This window comes from Grampus griseus, assembly GCF_964374135.1.
Source record: "Grampus griseus genome assembly, chromosome: 6".
Lineage (NCBI taxonomy): Eukaryota > Metazoa > Chordata > Mammalia > Artiodactyla > Delphinidae > Grampus > Grampus griseus.
In genome coordinates this window covers 4,777,519-4,800,593 of record NC_139000.1, presented here as the reverse complement: position 1 = coordinate 4,800,593, position 23,075 = coordinate 4,777,519, and the positions used below count along the sequence as shown (strand labels likewise).

The 23,075-nt window shown below is 46.2% G+C and overlaps 1 protein-coding gene across 12 annotated transcripts in view; it reads right to left on the bottom strand.

Moving 5' to 3' along the window:
- The window catches only part of RAPGEF1 (Rap guanine nucleotide exchange factor 1), a gene marked incomplete at its 5' end in the record, with an annotated part of 140,750 nt that overhangs the window by 55,333 nt on the left and 62,342 nt on the right, over positions 1-23,075 (bottom strand). For 8 of the 12 annotated variants that reach the window (XM_082655755.1, XM_082655757.1, XM_082655753.1 and 5 more), the window contains 4 exons: positions 5,118-5,274; positions 9,423-9,601; positions 14,348-14,461; positions 15,125-15,264. In XM_082655755.1, the coding sequence (XP_082511881.1) occupies positions 5,118-5,274; positions 9,423-9,601; positions 14,348-14,461; positions 15,125-15,264 (590 nt within the window). Of the gene's footprint in view, positions 1-5,117; positions 5,275-9,422; positions 9,602-14,347; positions 14,462-15,124; positions 15,265-23,075 lie in introns of those variants that run through there. The other 4 variants (XM_082655760.1, XM_082655761.1, XM_082655754.1 and 1 more) reach the window with 1 other exon arrangement.

Sequence of the window (23,075 nt, the reverse complement as noted above, 5' to 3'; positions counted from 1 at the left end):
TATAATGTCATCATTTTGCAACTCCCAAGGAATTAACCCATCTAGGCAATAACCATCAACGGCTATTAACATCAAAAAAGGAAAGATGCCTCTAGAAGGAAGTGCACGGCAGCACCTAGGAAACATTCTTCTAGATACAAAAACATGAACCTGATTCAGCCTAGTTTTGCAGGAAATTCAAGGGACAGAGGAACATGTTAAATAACACTGCATAGATGTAATCAGCAAAACCAGAGTGTGGGAGACTTCTCAGAGAAAGAATCCTTCCCTAAAAAAAAAACAAACAAGTTGCAAGGAGAAAAATACAGAGAAGGGAGAACTTTAGACAAATATTAATGAGTTATAGTGTTTGGAGTTTATCTGGATCTGAAATTGAAAACCAAACTGTTTGAAATCAGCAAACTATACCCTGAAGGCCAAATCCAGCCCAGGGCTTGCTTCTGTAAGGCCCTCAAGGTAAGAATGCTTTGCTTAAAAAAATTAAATTAAAACAAACAAAGAATATGCAACAGACCAATATGCAGTAGAGACTATGTGTAGCCCCAGAAGCCTAAAATATTTACTACCTGGCCCTTTACAGAAAAAGTTTGCCTTATTCTAGAGATATGCGCTAAGGTATTTACAGGTGAATGGGCATGATGCCTGGAATTTGCTTCCAAATAATCCAGGGGAGTAGGAAGAGGTCTGGAAGAAACAAGACTGGCCAACTGTGGAAGTTCTGTGATGGGGCTACGTTATACTGTTCTCTTTTTTGCAAATGTCTGAAATTCATCATAAATAAGAATTTTTTTTTTTTTTTTTTTGGCGGTACGTGGGCCTCTCACTGTTGTGGCCTCTCCTGCTGCGGAGCACAGGCTCCAGACACGCAGGCCCAGCTGCCATGGCTCACAGGCCCAGCCGCTCCGCGGCATGTGGGATCCCCCCGGACCGGGGCACGAACCCGTGTCCCCTGCATCAGCAGGCGGACTCTCAACCACTGCGCCACCAGGGAAGCCCATAAATAAGAATTTTAAAATAGGCTGATCAAGGAATAAAAGAGGTGGCTCATCTGAAATGTCAGTGTGGTAGAGATAGCTAGTTGCCCCACAGTATCTGCTCTTCCTTATTAACAGAATTTTCCTTGGGCATATGACCAAGTTCTGGCCAATAAAATGTTAAGTGAAAGTTCTGTGAGGCCTTTGAGGAAGCACCCCTAAATGGAGAAGCCACAACTTCCTACTCTCTTTTCTTCCTGGCTAGGTGGAATGGAGTCATAATTCATGGAGACTGTAACAGCCATTTTGGACCATGAGGTGGAATCCATGTGTGAAGATGGTGGGAAAGCAGGATAGGAGACCACATCCCTGGCCATTTTGTGAAAATGCCACGCTAGCCTTGGACTGTCTGCCTATCTGTAGGCTTCTTATACGTGAAGGAGAAATAAAGTTCTATCTTTTGAAGCCAGTATTATTCTGGATTTTCTTGCAGTCAAGTCTAACCCTAACTGATACAGTCAGGAAAATATTTCTTTCAAAATATTCCTGCTATTCAAGGTGAATCTGGTATACAAGCCTAATTTTTTGGGTGGTGATGGTTAAATGACAGAACTGCAAGTATTCCAAAGTTTCCCCCCAGGTCAGTGTTTTTTTTTCTTCCAATTGAAAAAACGTGTGTGTGTGTCTCTCTCTCTCTCTCTCTCTCTCTCTCTCTCTCGTGGGGGAAGAGGCTGGAGGTCTTAGAAGGGAGATCCAAGAAGGTCTGCAGAGATGGTAAAGCAGAGTCCAGAGAGATGGGTTAAGAAGCTGTACATCTGAGATAAGAAGAAAAGGTGAAATTAGAAAGAGTTGGGGTCTTGGTTTTGAAAGGACAAACTCGTGTATCTGTTTGACCTTGAGAAGCTCAATCCTCCAACAGCCAAGACCTAGGCTGGAGGTGGTTCCTACAGCAAAGGGAAAGTGAGGGCCTTTGAATTCCTACCAGACGGTCATGACCATCTGAGTCTCAGGCTCCCATTGGTAAAGCACCTGCCTGGGTCAGATTAGATAATAAGAGAGGTCCATCCTTCGACCTGAGTTAAGTTGCCCAAGGTTACAGAGCTAACAAGTGGCATTTACATGGGGGTTTAAATGATAGATGGTACTGCACATTCAGGGACAAAAACAAAGTAATCCTGCTTTACAACACTTTTACAACCCTCAAAAGCAAAATTCCATTTAACGAGTGAATGAGTAACTTGGAAGATGGTGAGTCAGTTTACAGGAACATGCCAACACTTTCCCTCCAAGTGGGATGATGACACCCTCATGGATGTAGCTCGCCTCTGCACAGTCCTGTCCCTCCCAGCCCACTGAAGCTCCCTCACACCATGAGGACAGGAGCTTATAAGGTGTCCTAAGCCTGACGGGGACAGCGAGAGCGGCTGGAGGCCAGCTGGCCTGGAGGGGAGACACACTGAATCCCTTGGGCCGAACCATGAATCTTCCTCCTTGTGGGTGGCAGCTGAGGGTGATGGTGAGAACACAGGGTCTGGGGTCCAGCAGGCCTGGGTGTGAATCATGCCCTTGCCACTGACTACTGGTCTGCCTGAGACTGTTTGCACATCTGTGAAGGAGGGGATCACACCCACCTTGGAGGTCGTTATAAGCATTAAGTGGGTAATACACATTAGCTATGATTACAGTTGAGACCTTAACAGCAAACGCCAACATTACAGTGTCTAAATCGTCCCTGTGGCCTTGACTGACTCCAACTATGAAAAACTCCTAGCGACACAGGCCAGCTCCTGCTCATCCTTTAGGCTTTAGCCTGCCTGTCTCTCCCTGGGGAAGTGTCTCTGATCACCCTGAAATTGAAGGTCCCCCCTACACCCAAGTAAGACCACACGCCATTCTTCCTTTATAGCACCAGTCCTGGTTATAATTATACAATTACAAGATTTTGATTGCTGTCCTTTTCCGCCTTTAGATTCTAAGCTCCATCAGGTCAGGGACGGTGCCAGTTTTGTTTATCACTATATTCCCAATTCTATCACGCTGCCCCGCATACAGGAGTTTCTCAATAAACGCTTCTTGAAAAAATGAAACAAAATTTAACGTACAGAGCTCCTCACCTAGAGAATCTTTGTTCTGGTTACAATATTTTAAAAACAATTATGGAAAAGTTCAGACGCTGACAGGTTCATAATCAATAGGTGTCTCTCGCTTTCTCTCTCCCTCCCCCTCTCTTATCCTGGTCAATTTGAAAACTCTGAGAAACTTTTCTTTTAGACAATTTTTCAGCTGATACAGTGGCACGTTAATGATTCCATAAAGGAAATGCACTTGGGAAAGTCACAAAGCTTCACGCTTAACTCTCTCTCTTCTATTTTGGATGTTCTGACTTGTTTCGAAACATCTAATTATAATCAATTTGGTAGAAGGAAGCCTTAACAATGTCACCTGAAAAATAACACTTGCCAATAACAGCATTTCCAGAAGCCTGGACAGGAAGAGCCAGGTGAGGCGAGCCCGAAGCGCACACCCCCCCATGGTGAAGTGGGACCCAGGTCACGTCTCACTTGCCCTGCTGACCTCAGAGAGCCGCCGGGAGGCTGGAATGGGAGAATGTGTGACTGGGCGCCAGGTCTGGAAAGCAACGTCAGGTCCCACACAGCAGCCACCCTGGGCTACATCCTTAAGTCTCACCAGCCAAAACCGATCGTGCAGGACCTAGTAACCTAGTAACCGTGGGGAGTGAAGAGAACGGGGAACTGTCGGAGGACACGCTATGATGCCGCCCGGTCAAGCCTCCCTCTACGTGAGCTCCATAAAGCCCCAGCAGACACAGCAGCCCTGTTCACACAGTATTGGAGGTGGGGAGCCGCCCAGACCGCACCAGCCAACGCGGTTCATTCCGGAGCAGTGTGTAATGTCCAGCAATGCTTTCTTAGCCTCCCATCTGTAATTTTTACCCGTTGGGGGTCCTTATTCTACTCTCCAGAGCTTCTGGGGAATGTCAATCCAAGGAGGCAGCATTCAGGAGTCTAATGGCATGGTTGAGTGGGGAAGGAATTGTTTGGACCTAGGGTAAGTACCTTGGCCACAGTTTTGTACTGGAGGGTCTAGAAAGGAAGAGAACACAGTTTTTCAAGCCAAGAGACCTGTTTGCAAAGCATACATCTAGCACCACATAATTAATAATAAACAGCAGCTAAGATCTGAGTGTTTAGTATGCCCAGCATAGTTCTAAAAGCTTTATATGTATTAACTAATTTAATCCTTCCTACAACCCCATGACACAGGGTACCACAACTGCATGTATTTTGTAGATGAGTTAACTAAGGTACGGAGCACTTGAGTAAATTGCTCGAGTTCACAGACTAGTAAGTGGTGAACCTGGGATTCCAATCTAGCTGGGCTCTACTCTAGTCTAGCCCGCTTTCCACTACATTATCCGGCCTCCCATTCCCACCGCTCACAGCCCCGTCCCAACCCACAGGATCTCTCTGTTTCACGCCCTACATCATCCCCTGCTCCTCATCCACTGGGACTTATTTTCTCAATTAAGGTTTGTCCCTTGGACCTCAATTCCAGAACCTCCAAGGACTTCACTTCCCGCCGTAGCGATGATTCATAATTTCCTATTCTGCCATTTCTGACTTCCCTGGGTAGTAAATACACAGACCACATCATGGATTCCAAGTACAGTTGGTTTCATTTCTTACTCACGTCAATCCTGCTTTTCTACTAAGAATCCCAGAAGTTCTTAGAACATGAAAAGGTAGCAGTTGACATGCTGGGAGTTTTGCTAAAAGTCAGTGCAAAAGCAATTTCCACTGGACTTCATCTAGCCGGCAAGCGTGCACAGCCAGAGCTGTAGTATAAAGACTACCTGTAGATTTAACACAAGGCCCAGTAAAGGCTGACTGCTTCTGGAAGCTCTTCTAACTATCAGGACGAGTACTCCAAAGGTTATATTCCTGTAAGAGTCACCTGTACCACGGAGAAACAGCTGTGGGACAGAGCAGCACCCAACAGCAGAAACACTGGAAGACGTGCACTCTAATGTACAAAGTTCAGGAACAAGTTCTCATGTGACAAACACCCAGCAGGGAGGGTGCTCCCAGCCCCTGATGAGGACCGTCCGGAACCTGCACGTACCTTCACTCCGTCCAGCACGGCTTTGATGACCCCCTTCACGGTTGTCACCATCTCTTTATCTTCTGAGTTCACACCTTCTAGCATCACTTGGTCAGACCAGCGAATGAGGTTGGCGAGACTTTGGTACACTCGGCTATAGCAGGAGGAGAGGGCTGAGCTAGGGGTAGAAGAAGATTTTTAGAAGAATATTAAAAATCTAAAGCGTGACCATCACTTTACGTCATCTGTTTAGCAGAGAACTAGCTTCTCAGTGACTAGGGTTTCTCAACCCTTCTTTCTATAAGATCTGCACCTCCTCTTAATAAACTTTTCCTCCCTGAATCTATTTCCTTACATCCCATGAAGATTTTGTGGAGCTTTATCTTCCAGTCTGTTATAAAATTTTTTTCATTTCTCATATATAATGTATAAAAATTCCACCATGATAGTTAATATGCTTTTTCAAACTTCACATCCTCCACGAGATTCTGATAACATCTCTCAAGGAGTGCCTCATCTTCCTCTCCTTCTAGTAGGTCAGACTGTTGTACACTTCTTGTTCTGAATTAGATAAAAATTCATGTTATATTGTGTCACAAGGAGTCAACAGGTTTGTGGAACTTTAGCAGGCAGGATCCTTTAAAGGAACAGCCTTTATTTCTATTAAAAAATTTTTTTTGGATCTTAGTTCCCTGACCAGGGGTCGAATCTGCACCCCCTGCCGTGGAAGCACAGAGCCTTAACCACTGGACTGCCAGGGAAGTCCCAAGGAACAGTCTTTAAACATGAGCTCAAAGAGATCTGAAATTTACTAGAATTCCTTCTAACATGGGCTCAGCTTCACCATCCCCTGCAATAAACCATGGCTGAGATGTCAGAGGAATGCACTAATGAGGAGTATTTTAAGGAGGACAAGTCAGAGGTGAGGTGACCTGTGGTGACGGTAGGTGGGGGGAGGAGGTACCAACTTCACTATGACGCCAACAACTCGAAACAGAAGCCCTGAGCACATCTGGAGGCCCCAACGACTGTAGAGTGGAGGCCAAAATGAAGAAGTTTTATATCTTCCACGTATTTTTAAACAACTAAAGATACTTTTCCCTAGGATTTATGGAAAGGATTATTTTGCCATTTTAAATATTATGTATTACAACAGAGGTAGAGCAAAAATGTAGAAAATATGTGGGATGCTACCTCCTCCACTTAAAAAAAAAAAGAATGAGGCAGACATTTAGGAGCCAAAGATATACTTTTTCCCCAAAGATATAATTTTGAGAAAAATATATAATACTGTAAGATATGATTAAAACAGGTTCTAAAAACAAAGACATTAAAAAAAAAAAAAGCCTGAACCAAACAATGCTCTAATGAGAAGCTCTTCAGAATCAGGTAAGGAGGAAGAGAATTTCCAGGAGGTCTGAAGTCTCCACTTAGCCATTCACTCGGCTCTGTGCATGTTCCGGCGGGAGGAAAGAAGAGTCAGAAAGAATGAAAGCAGCTCCTCAAGCCCCATTAAAAACAAGAAAACTTTACAAAAGGAACCCCAAGAAAGCCAGGGTCTGGCTGCTTTAGAGGACGACACAAACGAAAAGTGTTTGGTGTCAGACCTATTCTCTTCCGAAGGAGGACTGAGAGAATAAAACACAACTTGCAGACCTGCCGGGGGGCCGGACCATAGATGGCGTCGTCCTGAAGGGGGGTGTGCTTCTAGCAGCTCTGTTCCTCCTCCCTGGCAAGGCCAGGCTAGGCCTCTTGAAACAAAGACTGTGGCCTCCCACCCGCAATTATTAAATGAAAGAGGTGGGAGGGGTCACTTTTACGTGATACTTAATTCCTACCTGCACTGGATGTTAACATTTCCCTGAAAGCACCTAAAAATGTTGGTAATTGTGTCCACCCTTCACATTGTGAGCTTGCAAGAAGAATATTCCTGTGTCTTAATGTCACGGGAAGGACATTAAAAAAGGAAGGAGGGTCTTGTACCATCAAAATGTCCAGTGGACCAGTCGTTGGTCTGTTTCTGAAATGGAGCAAAGCTGTCTGCACTGAGGGCAAGCAGGGATCCTGCTCTCAAACATCTCTGAATGTTCCACCGTTAGGAAAAGCCTCCATTCATTGCCCACACTGAACAGCCAGCCGCTTGTTCACAGGTCCGTCACCACTGCCCTCGGAACCTAGGGGAGCGTGGCGAAGAGCCTACCTGCTAGGGCCCAACCCACAGAGAAGAGGCAGGAAAACACCCTCCCAGCTAACAAATGCACAGGAGGATGAGATGATGGAAGGAAGCTAAAAGAAACATTTGAGGAGCATTTTAGATCATCTCAGGGAGATCAATAAAAGTATCATCAACGGGCTTTGGAAGAATTTCAGGAGGAACAAATCCCTTAAATGGTATTAGCCAAAGGACTACAAAGAAAAAAAAAGAAAACATTATTTATGGCCGCACCCAGGCATTTCTCCTTTCCCCTCTAGAAAACTGTTATAGACAGCAAGTAATTTTTGTCAACTATAAAGTAATTACAAAACCTCCCCATGGACAAAAAATGCCCCAGACCATTGTCCTATTACGTGGTCAATTCTTCCAGGGCCTGCATGTCTAGAAAGTAACTTCCCAAGCAGAGTTGCTGGCTGACACTGCAGGAAGCGACAGTCCTAGCAGCAGCGCCCTGTCAACGCTGTTACAGGGCTCAGTGAAGGTGACTGTCCTGGACGCTCCCAAAGAGGCCTGGCACGTGAGGGGATCTGCCCTCATTTCCCACAGCGCCGCCCGCTGGCGCCCTGGTGTGATCACACTCTGCTCACAGGACGGCTGGTCTCGTCCCTGCCGGGCACACTGTGCCCGCTGGCCTCAGTTCCTTTGCTCTTCTCCTTCTCCTGCCCCCACTGCCAATTCAAATCCTGCCCTTCCTTCAGGTCCAGCTGCAGCATATCCTCCCCCAGGAAGTGCAACTCTTGTAAGTCTCCCTCCTTCAAAGTCAAACAGAGCTTCCACTCGGTACCATCAAATCAGCACTGTCATACAGTAGGGGAGTTGATTTTTTCAGATCTGAACTCTCCCACGGTAGGTCCATCCCATGAGAAGTGTATGAGAGCATTTCATGAAAGCTACCTGTGCGTCTGAAACCCAGCATACTGTTAAGCACGTTTCCTCAAAGGAGAACAGCCCCGGGCCTGTCTACAAGCTGGGCACTGGGCTACCTATTGGAAAAGCATGGTGCTGGTCTCACAGAGTCCTCCATATGGAGCAACTGAACAAGGCACCAAAGGGACTCGCTTCCTCAGAGGCTTCTTGTACATGACAGCAGCCTGGCCTGGAAAGTGAAGACAGGGCAGAGCAAAGCCCTACCAACGCCTTATCCTTCCCCGCCAAGTGGCTTCAGTGAGCTTCCAGCCAAAAGACCACCATCTACAGGGGTCAGCAGAAGCTCCAGGGCAGAGAGCTTCTTGGAAATAAAGATACTGTTTTATCTCCCAAAAGAAGAAAACTATGCACTTCACTGTCAAGTTCTGAAAGCAGTTTACAAAAGCTTAGCCTCATGGGGCTACAAGGACACTAAACCATCTTGAGGAACTGAAACAGAGAGATGTTTATCCTGAACAGGTACCAGGGAAGAAAAACAACGCCAGTAGGCATCTGACAGCCTCTCAGGAAGAAGCTCCTGATAGGCTCTCGCTGAAGATTACATTTAATACTGCTTTCCTTTCTGTATTTAACAACAAACACAGGGGCAAGCGGCTCACTAACCTTTCAGAGGAAAACGAACTCTAGCAATAAAAGCATTACCCCACAAAAGCTGACTACACTTCCATACCTGGCTTCCAATGAATCCAGGTGCTGTTTGGGAGGACCTGGCTTGATACAATTAAATGTTTCACTAATCCATGCTCTAATGGGATTCTTCTCTACCTCTTTTGGCCTAATAATCTAAGCAGCCAAGGTCTCCAATAGGTTAGATATTGGCAGGATTTAATGTCATAATAAACTATGGTTAACATAGGGTACTGGGAAAAATGGGTCCAAATCAATGTGATTATTGCCAATGAGCTGGCTAGTACGAAAAAATAACCACAGACTTACAGCGTGGCTACATCCCTAGCAATGGTGGCGATCTTCCTCAGTGTTGAGGCCTCATGAGTAACAATGATGACCTCAACCTTGGAAGAATACCAAGCGATAGCCATGGGGTAGGGGTGGGGGCAGGGCGTGGGAGGGCTCCTTCTCCTCCTGGCACTCCTCACTGGTCCTAGAAACACTGAGTGTGAAACGCCCCTGAACCAAGGTGCCACTAGGCCTCCACTGCTCTGACACAGCCCAGAGCAACTCACCTGTGCTGAATTCGAGGGTCGCTCTGCACCAGGGGTAAGATGGCCTCCAGCACCTTGCTGGCAGACCCTGGAAGCATCTCCAGTACCTTCTTATCAATAGCCATTTTGTCCACAATGGTCTTAAAGTAGCGCAAGGCACTGACAACCTCCTTCTCTTTCTCTTCCAGCCAGCTCAGGTTCTGAAAGGAAACGTTAAGAGTAAGGAGGGAGGAGAGAGATTAAAGGGAGCAATTTTAAAATAAATAAATAAAATAAAATTTCCTGCAAACTAGTTTGAGATTGACACCAATGCAAAAGGCTTCTTGCTGCAGAAAGCAAGCCAAATTGTTTTTCTAAGGATTGCAATCAGGATACAGAGGCTAGACTTGAAGGAAGAAGAAGGGGCTGACTGAGAAAGGTTGTTTAGATATTCCTAATTCCCTTCCCGGACAGAGACTGATTTGCCCTGGGGTCTCCGCCTCAACCACACTGAGAAGTCACCACTAAACTCAGTAAGTGTAGTGAGGACTAATTTGCTGATGGCTGCAGGATGCTTACAGAACCAACAGTTAAGTCCCAACGTGTGTATCTATCCAGTAAGTCAAATCAAGGCCTTTCAAGGTCCTAGGGGCTGTGTAAGACTGGTCAGAGGCATTAGTGCTCAGAATCCACTCTCCCAGGACTCCTCACTAGATTCCCACATTTGACCAGAGATGCAGCCCCTCTCAATGAAATGATATGGCTCTCCCAAAGGACCTGGAAACCCTAGGGTTAGAAGGGGCAGGACGTGCTGGGGTGAAAAGGTGAAGAAGCTGGACAGATGGCAACAATTCAATCACTACTCCTGCAGCATATGTGCTAACAGCACACAGGGTCCCTCTGCCCCTGAGGAAAGCCCGCCTAGGAGGAAAATAAAACACAGAGTCCTGTACTTCCCAGCACTCACATTCCCACACCCAAACCTTTTCTCCTTGACTGTGGGATACCTTGAATGCACAGACAGTGGGTAAACGCACCCCTTTGGTTTCTTTCTCCAACCTCTCCTTATACTGACCCTAATGTCAACAACCCAGGTCCCAGCTGGCTGGCAGGGAAAGGGAGATCAAGAATAATCTATAAAATGGATAAATCCAAAAATGGATAATCTACTCAAGTAGAATTGATTACACGTCCAGGGCAAATTACGAGTGGTACGTATGAGGAAAACTGCCACCTGTGGGCTCTTTGAGGTCCAGAGAATATTCAAATAAAAACTACCGAGAACAAGAAGATAATTTCTAGAAAAAGTAGATTTATAACTATATAAGGGCTTCCCTGGTGGCGCAGTGGTTGAGAGTCCGCCTGCCGATGCAGGGGACATGGGTTCGTGCCCCGGTCTGGGAAGATCCCACGTGCCACGGAGCGGCTGGGCCCGTGAGCCATGGCCGCTGAGCCTGCGCGTCCGGAGCCTGTGCTCCGCAACGGGAGAGGCCACAACAGTGAGAGGCCTGCGTACCGCAAAAAAACCCCCCAAAAACAAAAAACAAACACAACTATATAAATATATAAAAAAGTGATACACAATGAAAAGTGATTATGATTCTGAACACCAGCTCTTTTAAAATAATGAGGAATGTCATTTTAAATAAAAAATTTCAATAGTGGATTTTATGGGAATATCAAAGGAAAAATATATAAATGGAATCAGGAAATAATTAGCTCCTTTCGTCAGACAACTTTCAAAAACCCGATCTGATCTGTCTCAGTGGGGGCACTTCCCAAGAGGTACCCTGCAGGCCACCATGATACATTTCTCCAAGGGAGGAAAGAGACACCCCTTCCCCATCTCCATCACTGTGGCCTCTTTGCTGTCACTTAGTTTTCTCTTCTCACTACCTGACACGTTTGTTTATTTACTGTGTGTTTCCAAGAGCCAGGCACTTGCTTCTCCACCTCGTGGCCCAGAGCGCTCTGCTTCGCCATGGCCTACACGGGGCTGAGAGGAACCTCAGTATGAAGGAACTCATGGTGCCTTGCAGACATCAAATGTGACTAAAACCACTCTGGCCAGTTGAGCAAGAGGACTCTGGCTACGACACTGCCATCTCAGCACATCAGGACGCGCAAGGAGCCAGCAGTGACAAAACGTTGGGGGGGAAGCAGGAAACATTTTAAGAAAATGTGTCACGAGGCTTGCTAGGGAGAAAGGGGCTAATCTGGAGATGGGAGCCGTCCAAAAGCGGCAAGGCACTTCACAGAAAAAAAGAGAACTCTCCTGTCATTTGCAGAGAGATCAAATGAGCCACTGAAGAGCCGGGCTGCCCTGGGCTCCTAATAAAGGAGCCGACAACCTGGCAGAGTCAGGTTTCATCCATTAACTCTCCAGCAAATTCCACTCCCAGAATTAATGGCCTCTGAACGCTGTGCATTCCCCTAGCCCATCAGCTGTTAAACTATGGCTTCTTGCAAAACACAGCCAGCAGTCGGAAGAGTTTACAATGAGATACCCAGACCGAACACCCCCAGGAACAGGGAACCTGAGGCCGAGGCCTCAGAGAGGCAGCTGCAACCACCTGCACACCGGCTCCTGCGTCAGGGGTTAGATGCCACCACTGGTGCAAACAAACCTGGAAACTACATGAGGCCAGCGGTGCTGGGGAAGGGCCTCGACCCAAAGGCACTGCTGGGCTTCAGGCTCCTCATCTGCAAAATGGGGAGAATAACGCCTGCCCTGGGTGATCTAAAGAGGTTCGTGTGGGGGGCTGGGTGAGAATGCATATGGAAGCACTTCATAAAATTAAGGAAGGAAGAGATTTTGATTAAGAAAACTTGGGCCAGAGCCCACACTCTCTGTATACTGGGAAGAGTGAAAGCTTGTGCACATGGTCAAGGTGAGGAGTAAGTAAGACGGCGCGTGAAATCACCCAGGATAGGGCCCGGGCAAAGAGAGACCTGTAGTAAGTTGTAGATGGATCCAAATCTATTTCTGTCTACCTGAGTTGCAATTTCCCATGTAATAACCTGGGGAAAATGAGAATATATATGGAAATACTAAGTCGTAAGACAGCTAGTAAGTGATAATTAAGGATGATGGCGAATGACAGAGTCGGCTAAGTTCACACACCCTGGCGGATTTCCCAACACTTCCTGTTCTGACTGTGGGCCTCCACCATGGGTTTATACTCACTTTGTCTCATGCAGGTGGCCTGGGGCAGAGCACAGTAATTCAACCCTTCTTAAAGGGCAATGACCAGAAACCAGGGTAACACTCTTCCTTGGGTGAAGATCACATCTATAGCTCCTTCCCAGAGAACAGTTTCTCAGCCATGGCACTGACATTTTAGGACAGAAAATCCTTTGTTGGGGTGGGGGGGGGAGGCAGGGTTGCTGTGCTCTGTATTGTACGATGTTTACCAGCATCCCTGGCCTCCAGCCAACAGATGCCAGTAGCACCTGCTTCAATCTCCTAGTTGTGACAACCAAAAATGTCTCCAGACATTGCCAAATGTCCCCTGGAGTTTGCAGAAACCCCCACTAAGGAAAGGGTACTTGAGCATCAAATTTCCCCTATGACCTCTCTTGGAGTGATGAAGAAAGGGGGAAAAATTCCAAGAAGTGAGCGGCTGAAACAGTTTCTTATCAGAGTTCACTAGCAAAACACAGTGGTTAGTAAATCATTTTACTCCGGGCTGCCTGGACTAGTGTCAGATGACAAGTGACACTCTTCCTGGCGTTTAATATAAAACCCAGTTCCAAGGGGTTGCTAAACAGATTGCAATAAAAAATAATTGTGGTACAGACCAAATCTTCCACTTTATTACTCTTCTTCAATCTGGAATTTAGATCAATCTGGCAAACACCGTATATTTCATTCTTGCTCTCTATAGCCTCTTTTTCTTAACAGATGGGGCAGGAAAAACGATTATTCAACAGAGTCTGGACTTAAAACCTATTTTCTCCACTTTTAACTAGACTTTTAAGATATTCTGCTGGTCAACATAAAAACAAAAGTAGATACACTGCAAAATTCAAGAGTTATGTGTTTATATAACAGGGTAGTGTTTGCTAGTGGCATTAAATTGACAGCTGTGACAACAGTTCTACAAACTACACTGTGGACAGTCACTGAAGGGTTCAGAATCTACTTATCTACAAGGCTTGCCTTTATTTTACACTGCTGAGTTTAATTTTGTTTTTATGTTCAGTTACGTGTGGGAGCTAACATTAGATTTCTTAGATATTAAAAAATAAATTGACTTTCATAAAGAGTAACTGTAGCATCGAGAGAGTTTCGACTTGATGTCAGATGACCTGTGTTCAAATCTCAGCATCACTACTCTTCGTGTGACTTTGCCCAAACGTTTAATATCTCCATACTCCCAGCTTCCTTTTCTGCAAGATAAGTTTCCACCTTCCAGGGTTATAATGAGAATTAAGTGAGAGAACGAGTGTAAAGCACATAGCATGGGGCTAAAAAAGGCTTGGTACATGTTAGCGGCACAAAAGGTGTCCCTGGCTCTGAGAGCGCTGGTTCCGTACAGTATCATCACACTCACGAGTCTCGGGAGATAGTTAACAGAGTACCTTACACTTTAGATGCCCTTCCTTTTCTCAACTATCCAGATCACCTTAGCAACTCAAGGAAAGAACAGCTGGTCTTAAGAGATGAGATTCACCCGCTTCCCCCGAACCCGTTGGACCCAAGCAGCACACCCAAACCAATCCCCAAAATCCCGGAGCTTTCGCCATGGAGTACTGAGCTCTCTCCAAAGGCCATGGGGGCTTGGATAAACTCTTACATTTATCCAAGGCTCCTTGGACTGTTTCCTGAACAATTAAGCCCACAGTTGCCACCCAGCTGAACACAATGATATTGCAATAGATTTTTTTTCCATCCCCAAAACCATGGGCCAGGATTCTGCAGTAGAGGGCAAGGCAAACCCAATTGTTCTTAACATCACACTGACCTTCTGCCTTTGAGACCTGGAAGCCACAGCACTGGTGGACATAAATTCTACTGCCTGCTGCTCCAGATCCAAGGGGATAGGGTAGCCCTCTGGTAGAAATCTGTCTGTTGCCTCCTGGAAGAGAGGAAACCTGGATTCCTACAGAGCTTGAAATGGCCGTTTTAGGCTGAAGGGAGGGGTTGATGAAAACCAACAGCTGTTCCAACACATCTGGCTTGACTGGCCCTGCTGAGGTTACTGGTGTTTGAGGACATCTTTGGCTGGGTTTCAAGGGTTTAGCAAGTTTCAGAGCATGGGCCCTAAAGCCGAATGATGGGTGTTCTGGACATCACGAATCTGTGTGTGTGTGTGTGTGTGTGTTTGTCTGTGTGTGTGTGTGTGTGTGTGTGTCTGTGTCTCTGTGTGTGTGTGTGTGTGTGTGAGAGAGAGAGAGAGAGTATGTGTGGGCAACGTGGGCCTCTCTGGGGCACAGAGGCAGCATCCTGGAGTGTGAACATGATGAGCTGAGCTGTTTTAAATGCCCAGAGGATGACACAGCTGGAAAAGAACTGTTCTAGCCAACCAAGCTTGACTCTGATTAACAGGAGAAACACTCAACCATCCTAAAGGTTCATATTCCACAGGGACAATGAAAGCTCCGCCTGGAGCCGTGGAATGCTATGGAATAGGTGTTCTGTACTGAAAGTTCCATCCCCAGGGAATAAACTTAAAAAACAGCACAAACTCATTGCTCAAAGCAGGTGAAGGCCAGGAGAAACACCTAGACAGTCAGCTTACTTTGTTCACAGGCTTCTCTGGAATCTTCACAGACACCTCAGCTGGTTTTCCCTTCTTTGATGGCGTTCTCTTGATTTTGGGTGAGTGGAATTTGTCCATCAGCTTCATGGTGAAGGAGGAGAGATGAGAACGCTGAGAGTCTGAAAACAAAGAAGGTAATGATTTTTAGAGGTACAGTGGGAAGAAGCTGTGGTTCTTTGACCTTTTGTGGAAATGAGCATCGTCCTCAAACAAATCTTTCCCCCTAGCTGTTCAGGGTTACAAAGAAAAGGAAATATGGATCCATTAACCATTTCTGCTTGCATGTTTCAATTTTTTTGCAATTTCCATCTAGTCTAGGTTGAAAGCAGTCAAAATGGCTTTGGAAAACGAACGTGCAAATATTTCCAAGTGTCCTTATAGAGTTTGTCTGATGATCTAACCAATGTCCAAGGGAACCGGCTAAGATGAAAGAATACCAAAGTAGAATCACAGAAGTGCTGGATGGAAGAACTGGCAAGGAAGGCCCTTTTGAATCAACCTTCTCGTTTTCTGGTTTAGGGAACTGCAACAAGTGACATGGGTAAGGCCTCAGAGCTGGCAGTGGAGACTGAAACAGAACGAAGGTGTTTGAAACCCTCGGGGACACAGTGAAAAACTAAGTGGTTTCTCGCCAAGATCAGGAACAAGATGAGGGTGTCCGTTCTTACTACTGTCATTCAATTTTGTACTCTCTTACTCCAATAAAAGCCACCCAGATTGGAAAGGAAGATATAAAACTATCTCTATTTGTAGATGACATAATCTTGTATATGAAAAATCCCAAGCAATCCACTAAGAAACTACTAGTACTAATAAACAAATTTACTGGGCTCCCAGGATACAAGATGATATACAAAATCACATGCAAGATCATATACAAAAATCAGTATTTCTATACATTAGCAAGGAACATATAAAAAACGAATGTCTAAAAAGCTTCCATTCACAATCATCAAAAAGAATAAAATACTTTGGCATAAAATTACACTTAAGTGAAGTACTGATATGCTATATCGTGGATGAATCTTGAAAACATTATGCTAAGTGAAAGAGGCCAGTCACAAAGACCACACAGTGTATGACTCCATATATCTGAAATGTCCAGAACAGGCAAATCTATAGAGATAGAAAGTAGATTAATGGTTGCCTAAGACTGAAGAGAGTGGAGAGGGACGGAGAGGGGCTGCTAGTGAGTAAGAGGTTTCTTTTGGTGGCGGATTAAAAGTGTTCTAAAATTAGAATCTGGTGACCATTATACAATCCAGTGAATTACTATAAAAAAAAACTTGAATTCTACACTTTAAAGGAGTCTGTTATGTGAATTATATCTCAATGAAGCTGTTAAAAAAAAACTAACCCAATGAGCAGCCTTCCTTCATTTACCACCCGCCATTTACCATAGCACTTTCTAGTGTTTGAAACCATCTTATTAAATTATTTACTTATGTGTTTATCTCCTCACAAGAATGCAAACTCACTGAAGGCTGTACCTGCCTTGTTCAAGCTTGCATCTCCAGTGCTAACATGGTACCTGGCCCATAGAAGATGCTCAGGAAACATTAATTCAACAAATGAACAAATCAACCAACGAAAAAATACCCCACGAAGGCTTCCCTGGTGGTGCAGTCGTTAAGAATCCGCCTGCCAATGCAGGGGACATGGGTTCGAGCCCCGGTCTGGGAAGATCCCACATGCTGCGGAGCAACTAAGCCCATGCGCCACAACTACTGAGCCTGCACTCTAGAGCCCTCGAGCCACACTGAAGCCTGTGTGCCACAACTACTGAAGCCCACGCACCTAGAGCCCGCGCTCCACAACAAGAGAAGCCACTGCAATGAGAAGCCTGGGCACCACAACGAAGAGTAGTCCCTGCTTGCTGCAACTAGAGAAAGCCCACGTGCAGCAACAAGGACAAAAAAAAAAAACCCCAAAAAAAAGGACTGCTTCTTTAGGCAATGTCAGAAATTCACAGGAAATACTTGAAATTGATTGAAAATTAGGGAGAACGTGATCCTATGCAATGGAAAAAGAAGTATCTGTATTTTTTTTTTGGCTGCGTTGCGTCTTTGTTGCTGCGCGCAGGCTTTCTCTAGGTGTGGTGAGCGGGGCCTACTCTTCATTGTGGTGCGCGGGCTTCTCATTGCAGTAGCTTCTCTTGTGGAGCGTGGGCTCTAGGTGTGTGGGCTTCAGCGGTTGCAGCACGTGGGCTTCAGGAGTTGCAGTGCGTGGGCTCAGTAGTTGTGGAGTGTGGGCTCAGCAGTTGTGGCTCACGGGCTTAGCTGCTCCACGATATGTGGATCTTCCCAGACCAGGGCTCAAACCCATGTTCCCTGCATTGGCAGGCAGATTCTTAACTACTGCACCACCAGGAAAGTCCCCTATCTGTATTTTTAAAATAAAAAATACACTCCCTTTCAATCTTCCCAGCAATTAAGTACGAAAATACCAAAAAACAAAAAACCTTCCAAATAAATGACACAGCACCTTGTATTATAGGTATGTCACTGTGTCTACTAGTGTTGCATATGACTTCATAGGGCCAAAGTTCAATTCTTTTGTCAAAGACCTTCCAGGTGGCAGGCAGGATCAGATAAATGATCTGCCCTTTGCAATTATCTAGGAACCCACTGCACTCTGGACCAAAGAGAAAAAGCCAGGGCCTGACCTTCGTTCATAAGCGGAGTCAAACCAAACACAGCTTCACAGCTGTCTGTCTGCTGGCCAGAACTGCAGAAAGCCCTTCTTAGAGCCCCAGTGTGGACACAAATCCACAGGAAGCTCATGCACCTCTCTCCTCACCTGGAACGGCTCAACGCAGGGTCGGAGGGGCTCTCGGCACCAGTCCTCAAACGCTGCATCACCCCTGGGATTCCAAGCAGGTAAACTGGGATGGTGTGATTGCTCCAGCTCCCCTCTTCCCCTTCCCCACCCAAGCAGGGTGGGCCCCATGTACAGTTTATACTTCCTTCTTTATACTTCGAAATGATGTGACCAGTCTAATAATTCATGTGGTAGTTAAGAGGGTGAGCTTTGCAGTCAGTCTGTTTGAGTTAACAGACTTCAGCGGCACCTCTCCAAGTCTTAAGTTTCTTTGTCTGGAAAACGGGGCTGATAACATTGTTCTAGAAACGGCTGATGTGATGTAGGTTAAATGAGATGCTGCTTGTGGGCAACGTGGTGAGGTACTCAGCCATGTGCTGGGCACACAGTACCTGCTCAATGCAGGGAGCTAATTAACCCAACTATATGATTTGGATGGGTAGCAAGTCTGACCAAACTTTGAATTCTTACTTCCCAACTGCTTACAGATCTGAATCAGGATACTCTGCATCACTGAACATCTGACCCACGATCCCGAGGAACTGAGGGCCTTACACATGCCCCTCTCCTCTTCCTTTAGTCCTGACCAGAAGTTCATCTGTGTCCCTCTCTGGTGCCTCCTTCCATATTGCCTTTATTGCTGCCCCCATCCTCCTCCTTCGGATGCTGGCCTCAGCATCCCGAAAGTCTCAGCACATCCCTCACCAGACAGGTTCCTCAAGTCAGATGTTAGGGTGTGACTTCCACCCTGGCAAGCAAGACTGAAAGCGGGGCAAGAAAAGGAGACACAAATGGGGAAGTAAAGGCAGGATGCATGATTTCTTTGGTGGTCAAAAATGTTCAGAGACATGGGCTGGGCGAGCCCACTTCCGCCTCCTCTGGTCTGCTGCCCCGAGCTGCTATATGGGTAGGCAGGGGGCCGAGGGACTGGCCAGATTCACATCTCTGCCATCATGACCAGGGTGGAACTAGGGTAGGCAAACAAGGTATGGGGGCTCCCCAAAACCCCTGATCATGACCCAGGGTCAAGTAAGGACACCTCCACCTGAGAGCAAACACAGCCCAGGAAGTATATCACAACATACTCTCTCAACCTCTGCTTTGCCAAGCACGGCCTGAGACTCTGGTCTGTCTTGGCGCACAGCTGGGAATCCACATCAGCATTTAAAGAAAGTGTTATATCCACCAATAAATCTCTCTCCTTGTAGTATTTAACAGCCTCAGAGCAGCCAGTTCTAGCACAAGATGTGATAAATCAAGTGGAGGAAGCAGGTTCTTTGTAACGACAACCAACCTCCTCAAGTCTGGAAATCAAGGACAGCACTAACTAGGGAAGATTTTGACTTGGAGGCTGCTTGTCACCTTTTCCTTGAAACAACAGCTTAGCAACACAGATTTCAACACAGGTTTCAGGAGACTTGCAAGGTCACTCAAACTATGCATTTCAGTGCTGATAAAGCACTATAATGACCAGTGACAGCAGAGTGGAAGGAAGCAAAGGTGGCAGCTATGTTGGGGTAATCTTGCCAACAGTACCCCCACACACACACACTTCCTGCCCCTCTTCTCACATTCCTCATGTGTATCAATCATCTTGGGTAGAGGGCAACGCTAAAGAGATACTCTCACACTACTACAGAGTTTCAGGTGACTTTAATGACCACTCTGACTTCTCACTTGGGAAGTTGTAAATGTATGTGTTTAGATATTTTCTAGTACTGAAATTAAAACAAAATTTTGAAAGATTTCATAATACACATGTACAACTTACAGAGAATTCATCAAATCCATGCATCCACCAACCCAGACGATCAAAGAGAAGCGTGAGCAATGACGAATATCTGCACCATCCAACGTGACAGTCACTGGACTATTGAGCACTTGAAATGTGCCTAGTGTGACTGAGAAACTGAGTTTTTATGGAAATGTAATTAAACAGCCACACGAGACTGGTGGCTGCCGTACTGGACAGCACGGCTCTAGAAGCAGAACATTAGCAATCTCACTGCTGCCACCACATGCTCCGTCATAATCATATCTTTCTTCCCGACGATGGGTAAACCGTGGTTTTGATTTTTGTGCTTATCCATCCCTTATTTTTTAGAAAATTTTATTATTTAATTTATTTATTGATTTATGGTTGCGATGGGTCTTCGTTGATGTGCAGGGGCTTTCTCTAGTTACAGCGAGCAGGGGCTACTCTTTGTTGTGGTGCACGGGCTTCTCATTGCAGTGGCTTCTCGTTGCGGAGCACGGGCTCTAGGTGCGCAGGCTTCAGTAGTTATGGCTTGTGGGCACTAGAGCACAGGCTCAGTAGTTGTGGCACACGGGCTCACTAGTTGTGGCGTGCGGGCTCTAGAGCGCAGGCTCAGTAGTTGTGGCACGTGGGCTCAGTAGTTGTGGCTCACGGGCTGTAGAGCGCGGGCTCAGTAGTTGTGGCTCACAGGCTCTAGAGCACAGGCTCAGTAGTTGTGGTTCACAGGCTCTAGGTGCACAGGCTTCAGTAGTTATGGCTCACGGGCTCTAGAGCACAGGCTCAGTAGTTGTGGCACACGGGCTCAGTAGTTGTGGTGCACGGGCTCTAGAGCGTGGGCTCAGTAGTTGTGGCACATGGGCTCAGTAGTTGTGGCTCATGGGCTGTAGAGCGCAGGCTCAGTAGTTGTGGCGCATGGGCTTAGCTGCTACGCGGCATGTGGGATCTTCCTGGACCAGGGCTTGAACCCGTGTCCCCACATTGGCAGTCGGATTCTTAACCACTGCGCCACCAGGGAAGTCCCTCATCCCTTATATTTTGTCATAGTTTATATCTATAAGTACAGTTCAATGTATAGGTTTGTGAAGTTAACTTAAAATGGTATTTCATTGTAAATGTTCCTATGTTCTTGCTTTTTCACTTAGTTGTAGGTCTGACGTTTGGCCAGGTGAAGTGTATGTAAGTGCTTTTGTTTTCAGTGCTGTGAAGTTCCACATATAGCAGTTTTACTTACCCCCTCCCTGCCAGTGAATACTGGGTCATTTTCAGCGTTTTTGCTTTTGTAAACAACATGGCAATGGACCTTCTCATACCTGCCTTCTGGAGCACATGCAAGAGCTTTCTGTGACTAGAACCGCTGGGCTACAGAGTACACACCGCATCTCATTCCATGGATGTTGCCAGATGACTCTCCAAAGGGTCTGTGCCACTCTGCAGCCCCAAGGGCAAGGTTGAGTCCCAGCTGCTCTCCCCATACCTGGGCTTGCCAGACTTGCACACTTTTCGATAGGGCCATAGCTAAACAAAGGAAACAAAAGCCCTCCTTCCCATGGAAATGCTTTAAATTGGTGTATCTTACTGTGTTCTATCAAATCTGCCAGAACAACTTCAAAGCTCATGGATAGAACTTAAGAAAAACCCTCAACCACCACTTAGTACGGCATTTATACCAAGGAGGGTCTGGAACTCCCAATGACCAATCTGCTAGTCATTTCTGCCAGAGGAGGAAAGCTTACATGACCTCACAATCAATTTCTGTAGAGATGGCCCGACGTTACTAAGAGCAGCACTCTCCTGGGCAACCATCACAGGCTGCAGACAGGCTGTCAGATGAACCTCCTTCTCTACCCAGGGGGAGAGAGAACGGGCTGGAGGAGAGGCACGTAGCCTGCTCACAAAATCATGTCCAAAGCAAAACCAAAAACACACCAAAGCCAAACCAGTTTCTTCCAAGTAGTCTGCCAGGTGTTCAATATTTCATTCTTAAATTTTCAATTTGCCCCTTGGCCAGGCTTAACAACGATCTCTGCTTGGTGCTGACAAATGTACACATCAACTGGCCTTTCAGACGTCATTTGTAGCAGCAGCTGGGATCCCAACTTAGCAGTGCTTTCTGTCAGGGCTTAACTTCGCCTTGGATGGGGGGAGTCTCTACATATCAACCGTACGAGGGACCACGAAGTCAGGGTCAGGGTGGACAACACTCTGAGGCAGTTCCTTGGGAGACACGGTGGCTGCTCGTTCTTCGTACCGACGGTGTGCAGGATGCCCGCTCATCCGCGCACGAGTTCTGGTTGCACACTTCCGCTTCCTTCATCCACACCATTTCCCAAATGTGTTAAAAGGACAACTAGGGTGGAGAAGTGACACGAGGACATTAGGAAGAACTATTTTAAACATAAGGACTTCAGATGTTTAAAGGTGTGTTTGCTTATCTAGAATCGTACAGACTGTAATGTGAAGACAAAGACAGCGCGAGAGTGAGTGGGTCGCGGGCACGGCAGGCGGCCCGCGGGCTCTGGAAGCAGGCAGTTGGTGTTCTCACTTCCGCGTGGCCTCTCTGAGCTGAAGGTGCCTCGCCTGTGGAGCAAGCATAACCACAGGACCGACCTGCCCGGGTGGTTGTTGTGAGGGTTAAGCGTGAACCTGCATGTGAAGCATTTAGCAAAGGACCCGATATACAGCAAATGCTCAGTACACGGCACCCGTTGCCGTTACGGGATAACACCGCCAAGCCTCTGCCACCACTCAGTATGGCAAAGGCTAAAAATAATCCCAGCCTAGTAGAGCGCAAAGTAACCTGATGCTTCATTTTTTCCAACAACTTCCATATTAAAAGATCCTCTTTCTTACCTAATATAGAACTATTCGTGTTAGGGAAAACAGGGAAAATAATTTCTCTAGTTCTGCAACACCAAAGGCTCTTTTGACATGAAAATCTGTTCATGTTGCGCATTGGTTCAGGAAGTCGACTGATAGCTATGATGCTGCTGTGGGTGCTGATGGAAATATTAAGCATATCCTTTTTTCTTTTTTCAGTAACAAAAGTAAAACAACCTCATTATAAAAATCCAAGCACTGTAAAAATATATAATCTAGAAAGTGAAAATCCCTCATAACTCCACGTATGGCAGAGCTGAAATATCTCCCTGACTTGGTTTTTCCAACTGAGCGATATGCTGTGGGCATTTTCCCATGTGAGCACAGTTAACGGGTGAATAATGTTCTGCTGAAAGGCCAACCACACACAGGCCACCAGTCTCCTGACTGATGGTTCCAGTTCCTAGCCCTTGCCCTTCAAACAACAGCACATGGAAGAACCCCCTCAGGCTTAGCCCTCTGAGCACCTGTCTGAGA